The sequence below is a fragment of the Piliocolobus tephrosceles genome, chromosome 3 (genome assembly GCF_002776525.5).
Source record: "Piliocolobus tephrosceles isolate RC106 chromosome 3, ASM277652v3, whole genome shotgun sequence".
NCBI classification, from domain to species: Eukaryota; Metazoa; Chordata; class Mammalia; order Primates; family Cercopithecidae; genus Piliocolobus; species Piliocolobus tephrosceles.
In genome coordinates this window covers 41836314-41849900 of record NC_045436.1, presented here as the reverse complement: position 1 = coordinate 41849900, position 13587 = coordinate 41836314, and the positions used below count along the sequence as shown (strand labels likewise).

The following is a 13587-nucleotide window of genomic DNA, read 5'->3' as shown; positions in this document are numbered from 1 at the left end:
TTTGATGTATCTGTCCTAATGTGGGGAAGCGGTCGTGGAAATCATTGCCCTGTCTTGATTTATGAATTGGCAGCCTGAGATGGGACTCGTCTCTCTCCGCTGTTGGCGTGCTCACAGGTGGAATCTGTTAGCGGGGAGCCTGGAGTATTCGCAGTGAGGCGTGTTCCCGGGGGGCGGGGGCAGCGGCAGCCTCTGATGTGTGCAGTCGTGGAAGGGCATTCACATCTCCTCCAGTGGCTGCACAGGCCTCTCTACCCTGGTGCCTGCAGGACCTGGAGCAGGGCTGGGGCTTTGGCCCTGGGTGGTTGGTGTGGGCTGTCTCAGTGCTGTGGGACCAGCCCTCCTACCAGCACCATTGTACACCCTTATCCCACACCTCCCAGCTTGCCTCTGCCTTCCAGGCCTCCTTACTAATCTCCCTCTGGATTAATTTCAGTGTTGAGGGAGGAGAGGGAAGCAGAGCAGACCTTCCCAGAGGAGCCTTCACCCTTGACCCTGCCCTACCCCGTGCGGATGGCCACCCCCAGCATGGGCAGGCCTTGCTCTGACGCTTCCTCATTCTCCTCCACCTCCAAGCTATGGGGTGCAACAACCTCTTGAGGAAGAGGGGACTTCCCTTGGAATGTGGGGCTTAGTTTTAGTGGCCCCAAGATTCTGAAGCCAGCCCCATGCCCCAGAGGCTGCTCTGGGGCCAGGCATGTCTTTCCACGCATCCCCATAGGAGGTTCCTGGACCTGTCGGACTTCTCTCAAGCATTTATCAAAGGACAGATGTGTTTGTTGCCTCATCCCCAGATGAACTGACTCAAGAGCTTGCCAGTTAACATCTTGGAAGTCACCTCACGTGGATGACGTGAGGGTGTGGAGTTTGGGAGTCGTATGTGTATGGGGAAATGCGCTTCTTGAAAAGTATCCGTATTGCAAATAAAAATAAGGACAATTTCGATGCAACATAATTTAAAATAATCACTCGCCCAGTGAAGAGCATTGAGACCGCAGAGGAGCCCAGGGCCACCCTACCACCAGCGGGTCTGAGGCCTGGGCAGGGGCTGGCTTGGCCCTAGGGCTGGGGCAGCAGAACCTCCAGGAGCCTGTGTTCTGAGTTGTCGTTGCTGCCCCGACTCGTTGCTTGGGATGTAGAAGGAAACTTGACTCCTGAGAAGAGGTTGCTGGCGTGTCCCACTTCTGTGAGGGCCCCTCTGCAGGCAAAGGCAAACCTGTGGGCAGCTAGAGCAGGCTCAGGTTAGTGTTGGGAGTGGATTCCTGGCAGATTCCTAATTGGTCTATCCCCAGGGGCCATTAAAAAGAAAACTCCCTGCACCAGGTCTTGATTGATTTGTTTGCTTGCCGGAGATTCCTATTGTTAACAGTGAGATGCACCCAACCTGCCATTCCCCTCAAAGTGGTTTTACCACCACTTAAATCACCACCAAGTTTGGCTATCTGTGTGACCTTGGGCAAGATCAGTCACCCCCATGATTCTGTTCCAGCCTCCTAAAAATAAAACGATCCTGAGAAGTTTGGGGTTGAAATGACCTAATAGAAGCAGCGCACCCAGTATGTGGGGAGGGCTTGGCTGATAGGAACTGCTGTTCCCATTTTTCTTACTCCTATGAATAAGAACAGCAGTATCTTGCATCTTTGTCATCAGGGCCCTCTGTGTTCCTTAGATTGATGGGGTGACAAGTAGGGAAGTTCTAAAACTGTGCCCTGTGGAGGCTCCTGTAGCCTTAAGAGCTGAAGACCCCTCCTGTGGCCCTCTGGGGAAGAGTGGGGTAGTGCCAGAGGGGAGCAGGGGTGTTTCTGTCTAAGAATGTGACATGTGCACAGCAGTGTGGCCAGGACTGCCAAGGCCTTTGGGCAGGGAGCTTACCCCTGGACATGGCCCAGGATGTACTGAGGAGCAAGATCAGGAGGTGTTTTCTTACTTTGGTGGATCATCTTCCTTCCCCTAGAAGAGGAGTGGAGTATGTTTTGCTGTTTTAGCTGGATGGGTGTGGCTGCTTCCCAGGCTCTGCTGAGGCTACATGGCCTTCCCTCAGCCCTACATTGCTCAGCTCCTGCAGCACCAACTGCAGCTGCCTAGACCAGGTCCATATACTGTGTTCATTCAGAGGCACTGTGGTGGTTTGAGGCAAAAAAAGGAACTCAGGCCATGCGTTTCTTGTTGGCACTGGGGCTGCAGGGCTTGCATCTGATGGTGCCACCCACAGGGCCTTCCCTGGTGTTCCCCACATCTGTAAAGGAGATGCCAGGTGAAAACAGAGCCAAAGGACTTGCAGAGGCTGTAACCTCACCCTCCTTCCTTTGTAGTAGCAGCCATACCTGCGGTTGGGGATATGGAAGGGAAAAGCAATGGGTGTCCATGCCAGAGATGGATGTCTGACTCATTCTTTCCTTACAGTGACTGCACAAGCCAGGGGATATTAGCCCATTTTATGGATGAGAAAATGGAGAAGGAGCACTTGCTTCCTCAGGTTCAATAAGCTAGTCACATGTTCTTTCTGCTGTGCCATCTTGTCCTCAGGGCCATGCTGTTATGAGTTGAATTGTTTCCCACTCCCCAAATTCATATGTTGAAGTCCTTAACCCCCAGTCCCTCAGAATGTGACGTCATTTGGACATAGAATCTTTGCAGATGTCACTAGTTAAGCTGAGCACAGTAGGGTTGGCCCTAATCCGATATGACTGATGTCCTTAAAACAAGGGGAAATTTGGACACTGAGAGACTCACATAGAAGAAAGATGACATGAAGAGAAACAGGGAGAAGACAGCCATCTACAAGCCAAGGGGAAGGGCCTGGAATAGACCCTTCTTCACAGCCCTCACTGAAGGAACCAACCCTGTTGACGCCTCCATCTTGGACTTCCAGCCTCCAGAACTGGGAGAAAATGCATTTCTGCTTAAGGTGCCCAGTTTGTGGTCCTTCGTTACAGCAGCTCTATGAAAAGACAGTGGTGAAAACTGCATGTTGCATTACAAACAAGCCGTTTTGAAATCTTATTTTTGCTATTTTATATCTTGGTGACCTCTGGTAAGTTACTTGACCTTTTTATGGTTCTGTTTGTGCCTGTGAAATGGAAAGAGGAGATGCAACCTGTGGGATGTGACAGTTAAATGAGAGTGAATGTCCTGTGCTGGATGGGCGCATGGTAGGAAGTGGGGTTTAGTAAATGGAGATGACTGGAGAAGGCAAGGGGCAGGGCACTGTGGCCGTTGGGGGTCGGTTTCTGTCCCGCTTCTCATCTCTAAATCTCCACCTGCTTCCTGCCAGCATCTGTTCTGCAAAAGCTATTCCCTGCTCTTGTCCTTTGCCAACGTTGCTCAGCCTCCCCGCTCCTTCCTAGCGCCACTCTCCACTATCCACTCCAGGCTCCTGCTCTCTTGGGCTTGCCTTTCTTCCCATTCACCTCCAGACTGGGCATCTTCTCACTTGCTTAGGGGTCCTCCCAGTCTCTCAAAACCAGTCCCGGTGACCCCTTCCTTGGCCAGATATTTTCCACGACTTCTTGAATCTTCTTGAGCCATGTGGCTTTCCTCTGTCCACTCTGAGGATGCTATTCCAGGAGCGTGTCCTCAAATAGCTCTCCCGCTCCTTGTTCTGCACATGTCTTCTCAGTTGCTTCTCAGCACTCTTCCTCCTTGACTGGCCTGAGCAGTAATTTATTGCTACCTCATTTGGGCAATTCAGCCCATTCTAACGCTTAAATGTCTAGCTGAAAGTATGTCAATCTACTGGTTAGAATACCTTGGAAAACACTATCTGAAGATCAACTTGATTGGAAAGACTTCTATTTTTGGCCCAACAAAGGACCTGCACTTTAAATTTGGGCAGTGAATGCATGGCAGCTCAGGGCTATGCATTGGTGTCTGGATTTCTTCTTCCTTGTGGAGTTTAGCAACTAAGGAAACACTGCAAGGTGGAGCAGCTCCCATGCCGGGAGCAGTAGGATCAGACCCAGCCAGGCCAGTTTTCACAGGTGCTGCCATCCACCCTCAGTCAGGCTGGCTCGGGGCATGGAGATCCATATAAATGGGTTTTTCAGACTAGGGAAAACTTGGAAACCACTGTCTTGGCAACATACATGCTGCAGGAAAATATCTGAGTAACTACTAGTGGTAGACATTTAAAAATCCTGATCTTTCACCCCTCCCCAAACCATGCCCTTTTGTGGAGCCCTTTCAGGCTGACTCAGGGCTTCACCTCACAACTTGCTTTGGCCAATGGGGTAGGAGCAAACTTGATTCAGTCAGAGGCATGGAAAGTGTTATATGCCTTTCTAGGGTCTCTTTTATAGCCCTGGCTTTGCCATGAAAATAAACCCAGGCTAGCTTGCTGGAGGATGAGAGGCCACATGGAGCAGCACCACTGCAGACCAGACAGCTGCAGGCTGACCATGGAGGTACAAACAATCCCAGCTCAGCCGAGCCTGACTCAGGTCAGCACACCCCAGCCTGCTTCTCCAGCTGACTCATAAGACTCATGAGAAATAGTCAATGGTGATTGATCTAAAGCGGTGGGTTTTGGGATGTTCTGTTATACAGCAGCAGCTAACTGCCTGCCACTTGGCCCCATTGTTCACTTTGCTTTGGACAGTCTTGGTCCATGATCAGTGTTGAGATCATGCCTTACCCAGTGTTTTTTGGGAAGCTACTGTTTTATTTCCAAGAAAATTGCTACAGTAGCAACTGGCTGACTTGAAATTAAAGTGCCAGAGATACTTGTAATCAAGTCATTTTAATCTGTGTACATTTGCAGAGTTTATAAAAAATACGTTAGAGCCGATTTGTACATAAAGGGACAATGTTTTCTATTTGCTTGGGGGAAATTCAGCACACAGAAGCAAACAAGCCTCTAAATACATAGGCATCACTGGGCATGGTTTTTTTTTTTTTTAACTGCTCTGGCATATAGTGGGCTGGCTGTCTCTGTGGCAGAGACCAGTTCTTAGCTAATGATTCCTAACTGTGGGCTGAATTCTTTTGGCCTGAGAGCACTTCTAGAGATTGTTAGAAATAGTCACATTGACCCAAGAATGAGTCTGTTCAATTTGAAAAGGGCACCCCCTTTAGCCAAGGGTGCACATTGTAGGGGCCTCCTGCCAGCTTTGTGTGGGTTCCCAGCCCAAGATGACTTTTGTTTCAAGTTAGGGGCGCTCTGTGAAAAGCCCTGTTCCCTAATAGGTCAATTTTCTGAAAATTTTAAATCTAAAATTGCATTTATAGTATTTTACACACCAAAAATTTGTGCTCACAGCTTGCTTCCTGTGCCGTGTTCAGTGGGTATGCTGTGTTCAGGAATGGATCTGTTGTGTTTCACAAAGCTGAGTTTGTTTCACGATCTGTCTTCTCTTCCTGAAAGCAAAAATAATTTGAACAATCACCAGTTGAGTAACACATTAAAAATGTACTGTACTTGAATTTATCTTGTGGGAAATGTTTTCTATTTAAAGTCCAGCTGGTGATTGCTTACTGCTCCTTTGTGACCCATATTAATGAGTGGAATCCAAGGGACAAGCCTGCAGAAATGTCAGAAGAATCGTAGCCAATGGGGAGCTGAGCCTCTTGATGGTGCAAGGGTCCTGAGGGATGACAGGGTGAGACCATGTAGAGGAAGAACTTTGGAATCAGACGGGGGCTCCACTCACATTAGTCTCAAATTCTGCAGAATAAGTTTTCATGTGGTTGTGAAGATAAATGAGGCAGTGTATATACAGGGTTTAGCAACTACATGGCAATAGTTACCTAATGGTTACAGAGTATTTTAATGAACCAAATATCAAAAGTATTAGAAACAAGGTCTCTAATCAGTCCCCAAAGAGTAGAATTAACATGTGGCTAACATAGGACTCTTTCTAACATGGAAAACCACTGTTCCCCATCTTGGATGTAGGCAGAGAGTGCATACAATCAAGATTTGGGAGGGCACAAAATCCATGTGTACCTACAGACATTCAAATGAATTTGCTCCAAAACAACAGGTGATTAAAGTAAAGGATTTATTGTAATCTGCTTACAGTCCTTTGCAAAGACAGACATATGTTTTTGCATAAAGATATAAATTGCTTCATTTTAAACTAATTATTTAGTGTTTTTTTTTTTAATTATATGAACTTTTGGTGAATTATGAACTGTACCAAACCAAGATTTTTAAGAGCAATATGGTACAAAAATAAGAGCAGACAGACAATTTGGACTGGGACAGGCATTCAACAGTGAATTTAGAATATGGCTTTGCTGTTTAATCAAGCAAAGTTACCTGGAGACACACAAAGAGCCAGTAACTTTGATTAATACAAAAAGCTGATGCAGACCATCTCCATCCCAAACCTGGTTAAGTCAGAATTCCCATTTTATAAAAACTAGTCTGAACTAAAAGCTGCTTTTGTTAAGTAAGTCATTTGTTTTCTAGCAACTCCCAGTCTGCATGCTGTGTATTTATTACCTTCAAAATGTGGCTTTCATATTGCTGTGCATGTAAAAGTTGACTGTATTTAAAGATCTGCCTATAAATTAAATTCCTGAAATTGCAAATTATGTAAGAAAAACTCCTCCCTCTGAGTGCAGCTTTCACAGGTTTCCCCTTGCACAAGGCAGGTGTCTTTTGTAAGACCAGGTAATGTTGCCTGCATGGTGAACCCTGGAGAAAAGTGTTGATCCAATTGCTGCTTCTTCCTGGCCATGGGCTTCTCCAGCTACAGCTTTTAGATTTTGGAAAATAATATATGATTTCACTGAGTAAACCTGATGATTATCATCACTTTTAAAAGATTAATTTGGCCTCTATTCAAAGTAGTTTATTTAGTGCAATCATATTGTTAGTTTCCCCAAAGATACATGTTTGTGATTTGGGGCGAGAGAAAAGCCATAAATTGCATCAGTGCCGAACAGATTAATGAATTAAAAATTTGAGTGCCCCTGTCTGGCTTATATGATCTGTAGTTTTTCTCCAAAACTGTTTATGTATAAAATTTATTTTATTTTTAAAACCTACCACCTTTTAAAAATCGTTTTAAAACCCCTCTGTCTCCCAGTCTCCACGCCATTCAGACTGAACCTTGCCAAGATGGGCCGTCCCAGCGCATCCTGCCATGATCTGTGTGTTCCTGTGACTGGTTCCAGGAGTGCAGAACCCCTTTCCAAGATCAGAAGGGAATAGCTGATCTTGAACAGAGACAGTGCATGGAATTTCTTTTTCCCACAGGAGAAAACTGTATTTTCTAAAAGGGGAGGAAAAGAGGCTCTCTGAGCCATCTAGTTCCCAGTCTCTCTCTCCTCAAGCTGGTTCTGCTTCTGGAGGAAAAGGGGAACAAGGCAGCTTTCCTGAGCTGCAGCACTCCCAGGACCACCTCCTCCCACGTGTGTTGTCAGTCAAATGACACCTTCCAGGAGCTGCAGACACCGTAGTGTGTCATTCCCCGATGGAGTAGGATAAAGCAGAAGCAGGAAAACGTGCTGGAGTCCCACAAATGCCCCAAGCAGGAGACCAAGAACAAAACAAAAAGTACAGAAAAAGTAGAAAGGCTTCAAGACAACCGAAGAGGTTTAAGTGTGGTTATTTACAACAGAGACTGTAAAATGGTAAATTAGATATGAAGCTAAAAAAGGCACAGCTTTCCCTTTCTTAAATACACTGTAAACGGTTCATTATGCATGCAGGACATTGCACTTTACAAAAAAAAAAAAAAAAAATTACCTTGTTTAGACAAAGATAGTACTTAAATAGTCTCCAGCAAAATAGAATTCTTTCAAAAATACTTTCCCATTCATCCTATTAACCATTAAAGATTTTGTTTTTGTATGTGTCTCATTTACAAAAGATCCTTATACCTTATTTCAGGTCCTTCATAATTTATACATACAGTAATGTACAGCACAGCAAAAGACTGCAAAAAATTATTTGTAAAGCCAACACAATAGATACTAGAAATCAAACCAAGGCATTTAACATCTTATCCATTCTAATTAAATAAGAAATGGACGCTAACGAGTGTGTATACCAGTGATGCAGAAGACCGTGGACGAGCGAGGGCTCAGAGGGGGCTGCCACCCCACGCCACGAGTTCTGTTATTACACAACAGGAATCTGTATATATTTTTTAATTTTTTGTGTTTTTTAAATAACAAAAGAATATTAATGCCCCATATTGACTATACGTTTTATGTGCAAACCAAGGGTAAGCTTTAAAAAGTTCGTTAGTCCTTGAACCCTTTTAAAACAAGCAAACAATACCAGAAACTACATGGCATAGTTAAAACTTCCATCTGTGAAAATATCAAAATCAGAGTTATTGACTAGATATGGCTTTTCATCCCGAGGAGCAGGAACATGTTTCTAAGCGCCGGGGGATTGGAGGGGGGGAATCCTTCAGACTGCTCTGGTCTCGCCAAATCCATGGAAAAACAGCTTTCCCGGCTCCAAACCTCTGACATGACTTTAAACTTGAGAAACAAGTGTGAATCAACCATCACATGTTAGAAACAGGTTTTCTTGGGTCCTTCTGGGTGTGGAACAACACGGGGAAACTTAAGGCAAAGTTCTTCCGGGCAGCGGGCAGTCACTTCCGGTGGAAGTAGAGTGGCTTGGCATTCCCCGACTCCACCTTGGGCAGTTGGTCGCTGATGATCTCCACCAGCATTGCGGGGAACTCTACCTTCAGTGCATGGGACTCTCGGAAGGTGTAGAAGCAGAATTCCAGCAGGTCGCTCACCAGCTGTAACACAGACACAGTGGGCATGACACAGGGGCCTCGCTTCCGACCCTGGATCCCTCTGCATTCTGACTCTGGTGGGAACTCAAAGGACAATGGTCAGAAAGCCTCCCAGGAGGCCACGTTTTCGTTAACTGAGCAGAGTCATCTGTCCTGGGAGAGGAAGAAGGGTGCTCACATCATCCATGTCATCTGCCTTTCGTGGAAAACAAATTCAGCTGAGAGCTGAATTTTGAGCACTGAATGTGTCAGATGCAACAGGGACAGTGACAAGAGTTAATAGTGACTGGGTCACTGTACTGCACTCATCAAATTCTAATTTCTAAATGTGTGCCTACACGTGTATCTTTGTATTGGCGATGGGACTTCCCAGGGTGTAAGGTGGGCTGGTGGGAAGGGGCAGGTGCTGGCCCAGGGTCTAAGCACCGCAGATGCCCAGGAGGGTGAGGAGGAGGGCAGAGCACCTCACAGGCAGCTGTGGTGTCCCCCTAGCTGGGCCTGCCAATGGAGCTGCCACCGGGGGAAGCTGGCACTTCCACCTGCAGCCCCGGGCCCTCTTTCCTTCCTTGTGGGTGCCTGCCCTGTGGGGCAGACCTAAGACTCCTCAGCTACTTCCTATTTCAGGCTGATTTTGAGACAGTGAAAAACATCAAGGACAGGTCCTGGGGTGTCCCCTAGCTCATTTTCCCTACTCTGTGAACCAAGAACCTTTCTCAGCCCCTCTAGACCTGAACTGCTCCAGGGTGAGCCAACGCAGGGTGGGGCGTCATCTCACCCAGGAAATGCAAGAGGTCAGGGAACTCCCTCCACTAGCCAAGGGAAGCTGTGAGGGACTGTGCTGTAATGGTGCTTCTGGCTCAGATACTATACTTTTCCCAGGGTCTTCGCAACCCATAGACCAGGAGATTCCCTTGGGTGCCTATACCACCAGGGCCCTGGGTTTCAAGCACAAAACTGGGTGCCAGTTAGGGCAGACACCGAGCTAGCTGCAGGAGTTTTTTTCATACCCCAGTGGCACCTGGAACACCAGTGAGACAGAACCATTCACTTCCCTGGAAAGAGGGCTGAAGCCAAGGAGCCAAATGGTCTAGCTCAGCGGATCCCACCATCACGGAGCCCAGCAAGCTGAGATCCACTGGCTTGAAATTCTCGCTGCCAGCACAGCAGTCTGAAATTGACCTGGGATGCTCCAGCTTGGTGCGGGGAGGAGCATCTGCCATGACTGAGGCTTGAGTAGGCTGTTTTCCCCTCACAGTGTAAACAAAGCCACTGGGAAGTTCCAACTGGGTGGAGCCCACTGCAGCTCCCCAAAGCCACTGTAGCCAGACTGCCTCTCTAGATTCCTCCTCTCTGGACAGGGCATCTCTGAAAAAAAGGCAGCAGCCCCAGTCGGGCTTATAGATAAAACCCCCATCTCCCTGGGACACAGCACCTGGGGGAAGGGGTGGCTGTGGGCACAGCTTCAGCAGACTTAAATGTTCCTGCCTGCCAGCTCTGAAGAGAGCAGTGGTTCCTCCCGGCACAGCACTAGAGTTCTGATAAGGGACAGACTGCCTCCTGAAGTGGGTCCCTGATCCCTGTGCCTCCTGACAAGGAGACACCTCATACAGGAGAGCCTCACCCGGCATCTGGCGGGTGCCCCTCTGGGACAGAGCCTCCAGAGTTAGGAATAGGCAGCAATCTTTGCTGTTCTGCAGCCTCTGCTGGTGATACACAGGGTCTGGAGTGGACCTCCAGCAAACTCCAGCAGACCTACAGCAGAGGGGCCTGACTGGTAGAAGGAAAACTAACAAAGGAAGAGCATCAACATCAACTAAAAGGATGTCCACACAGAAACCCCATCCGAAGGCCACCAACATCAAAGACCAAAGGTAGATAAATCCACGAAGATGGGGAGAAACCAGCGCAAAAAAGCCTGAAAATTCCAAAAACCAGAACGCCTCTTCTACAAAGGATCACAACTCCTCGTCAGCAAGGGAACAAAAATGGAGGGAGAATGAGTTCGACGAATTGACAGAAGTAGGCTTCAGAAGGCGGATAATAACAAACTCCTCTGAGCTAGAGTATGTTCTAACCCAATGCAAGGAAGCTAAGAACCTTGAAAAAAGATGAATTGTTAACTAACCAATTTAGAGAAGAACATAAATGACCTGATGGAGCTGAAAAACACAGCACGAGAACTTCATGAAGCATACACAACTATCAATAGCTGAATTGATCAAGCAGAAGAAAGGATATCAGAGATTTAAGATCAACTCAAAGGAATAAAGCAAGAAGAGAAGATTAGAGTGAAAAGAAACGAACAAAGCCTCCAAGAAATACCAAATCTATGCTTGATTGGTGTAACTGAAAGTGACGGGGAGAATGGAACCAAGTTGGAAAACACTCTTCAGGATATTATCCAGGAGAACTCCCCCAACCAAGCAAGGCAGCCCAACTTTCAAATTCAGGAAATACAGAGAATGCTACAAAGATACTCCTCGAGAAGAGCAACTCCAAGACATGTAATTCTCAGATTCACCAAGGTTGAAATGAAGGAAAAAATATTAAAGGAAGCCAGAGAGAAAGGTCGGGTTACCCACAAAGGGAAGCCCATCACAGTAACGGCAGATCTCTGCAGAAACCCTACAAGCCAGAAGAGAGTTGGGGCCAATAGTCAACATTCTTAAAAGAATTTTCAACCCAGAATTTCATATCCAGCCAAACTATGCTTCATAAGTGAAGGAGAAATAAAATCCTTGACAGACAAGCAAATGCTGAGAGATTCTGTCACCACCAGGCCTGCCTTATAAGAGCTCCTGAAGGAAGCAATAGACATGGAAAGGAACAACCAGTACCAGCTACTGCAAAAACATACTAAATTGTAAAGACCATCGACTCTATGAAGAAACTGCATCAACTAACAGGCAAAACAACCAGCTAGCATTGTAATGACAGGATTAAATTTACACATAACAATGGCCCCTTAAATGTAAATGGGCTAAATGCCCCAATTAAAAGACACAGTCTGGCAAATTCAATCAAGAGTCAAGACCCATCAGTGTGCTGTATTCAGGTTCATCTCATGTGCATAGACACACATAGGCTCAAAGAGATGGAAGAATATTTACCAAGCAAATGGAAAGCAAAAATAGCAGGGGTTCCAATCCTAGTGTCTGATAAAACAGACTTTAAACCAACAAAGATGAAAGGAGGGCATTACATAATAGTAAAAGGATCAATGCAACAAGAAGAGCTAAGTATCCTAAATATATATGCACCCAATACAGGAGCACCCAGATTCATAAAGCAAGTTCTTAGAGATGTACACAGAAACTTAGACTCCTGCACAATAATACTGGGAGACTTTAACACCCCACTGTCAGATTAATGAGACAGAAAATTAAAGATATTCAGGACTTGAACTCAGCTCTGGACCAAGCAGACCTAATAGACATCTACAGAACTCTCCACTCCAAATCAACAGAATATACATTCTTCTTGGCACCTCACTGCACGTATTCTAAAATTGACCACATAATTGGAAGTAAAACACTCCTTAGCAAATGCAAAAGAATGGAAATAGTAACAGTCTCTCAGACCACAGTAGTCTCTCAGACCACAGTTCAATCAAATTAGAGCTCAGGATTAAGAGACTCACTTAAAACGCACAACCACAGGGAAATTGAACAATCTGCTCCTGAATGATTCTTGGGTAAATAACAAAATGAAGGTAGAAATAAATAAGTTCTTTGAAACCAATGAGAGCAAACACACAATGTACCAGGATCTGTGGGATACAGCTAAAGCAGTGTTTAGACGAATCTATAGCACTAAATGCCCACAGGAGAAAGCAGGAAAGATCTAAAGTTGACACCCTAGCATCACAATTAAAAGAATTACAGAAGCAAGAGCAAACGCATTCAAAAGCTAGAAGACAATAAATAAGATCAGAGCAGAACTGAAAGAGATAGAGACACAAAAAATCTTTCAAAAAAATCAATCCAGGAGGTGTTTTTTTGAAAAGATCAAAATAGATAGACTGCTAGACTAATGAAGAGAGAAGAATCAAACGCAATAAAAAAATGATAAAAGGGGCATCACCACTGATCCCACAGAAATACAAACATCAGAGAATACTATAAACACCTCTATGCAAATAAACTAGAAAATCTAGAAGAAATGGATAAATTTTTCTGGACACACACCCTCTCAAGTCTAAACAAGGAAGCAGTCGAATGCCTGAATAGACCAAAAACAAGTTCTGAAATTGAGGCAGTAATTAATAACCTATCAACCAAAAAAAGTCCAGGACCAGATGGATTCACAGCCGGATTTTACCAGAGGTACAAAGAGGAGCTGGTACCATTCCTTCTGAAACTATTCCAAGCAATAGAAAAAGAGAGAGACTCCTCCCTAACTCATTTTATGAGGCCAGCACCATCCTGATACCAAAACCTGGCAGAGACACAATAAGAAATGAGAATTTCAGGCCAATATTCCTGATGACCATCGATGCAAAAATCCTCAATATGGGCAAACTGAATCTAGCAGCACATTAAAAAGCTTATCCACCACGATCCAGTCAGCTTCATCCCTGGGATGCAAAGCTGGTTCAACATACACAAATCAATAAACATAATCCATCACATAAACAGAACCAATGACAAAAACCACATGATTATCTCAATAGATGAAGAAAAGGCCTTTGATAAAACTTAACATGGTTTCATGCCAAAAAAACTCAATAGCTGGGTGCGGTGGCTCACGCCTATAATCCCAGCACTTGGGAGAGGCTGAGGTGGGCGGATCACTAGAGATCAGGAGTTTGAGATCAGCCTGGCCAAAATGGTGAAACCCTGTCTCTATTTAAAAAAAAAAAAAAAAAAAAAAAAAA

General features: G+C 45.5%; 1 protein-coding gene across 3 annotated transcripts in view; it reads right to left on the bottom strand.

Moving 5' to 3' along the window:
• Positions 1-5982: 5982 nt before the first annotated feature.
• NR3C2 (nuclear receptor subfamily 3 group C member 2) overlaps positions 5983-13587 on the bottom strand; it is a 363135-nt gene continuing 355530 nt past the window's right edge. For all 3 annotated transcript variants that reach the window (XM_023227427.2, XM_023227400.2, XM_023227421.2), the window contains one exon: positions 5983-8714. In XM_023227427.2, coding sequence (XP_023083195.1) covers positions 8559-8714 — 156 coding nt within the window. In that variant the 3' untranslated portion in view covers positions 5983-8558. The remainder of the gene's footprint in view (positions 8715-13587) is intronic.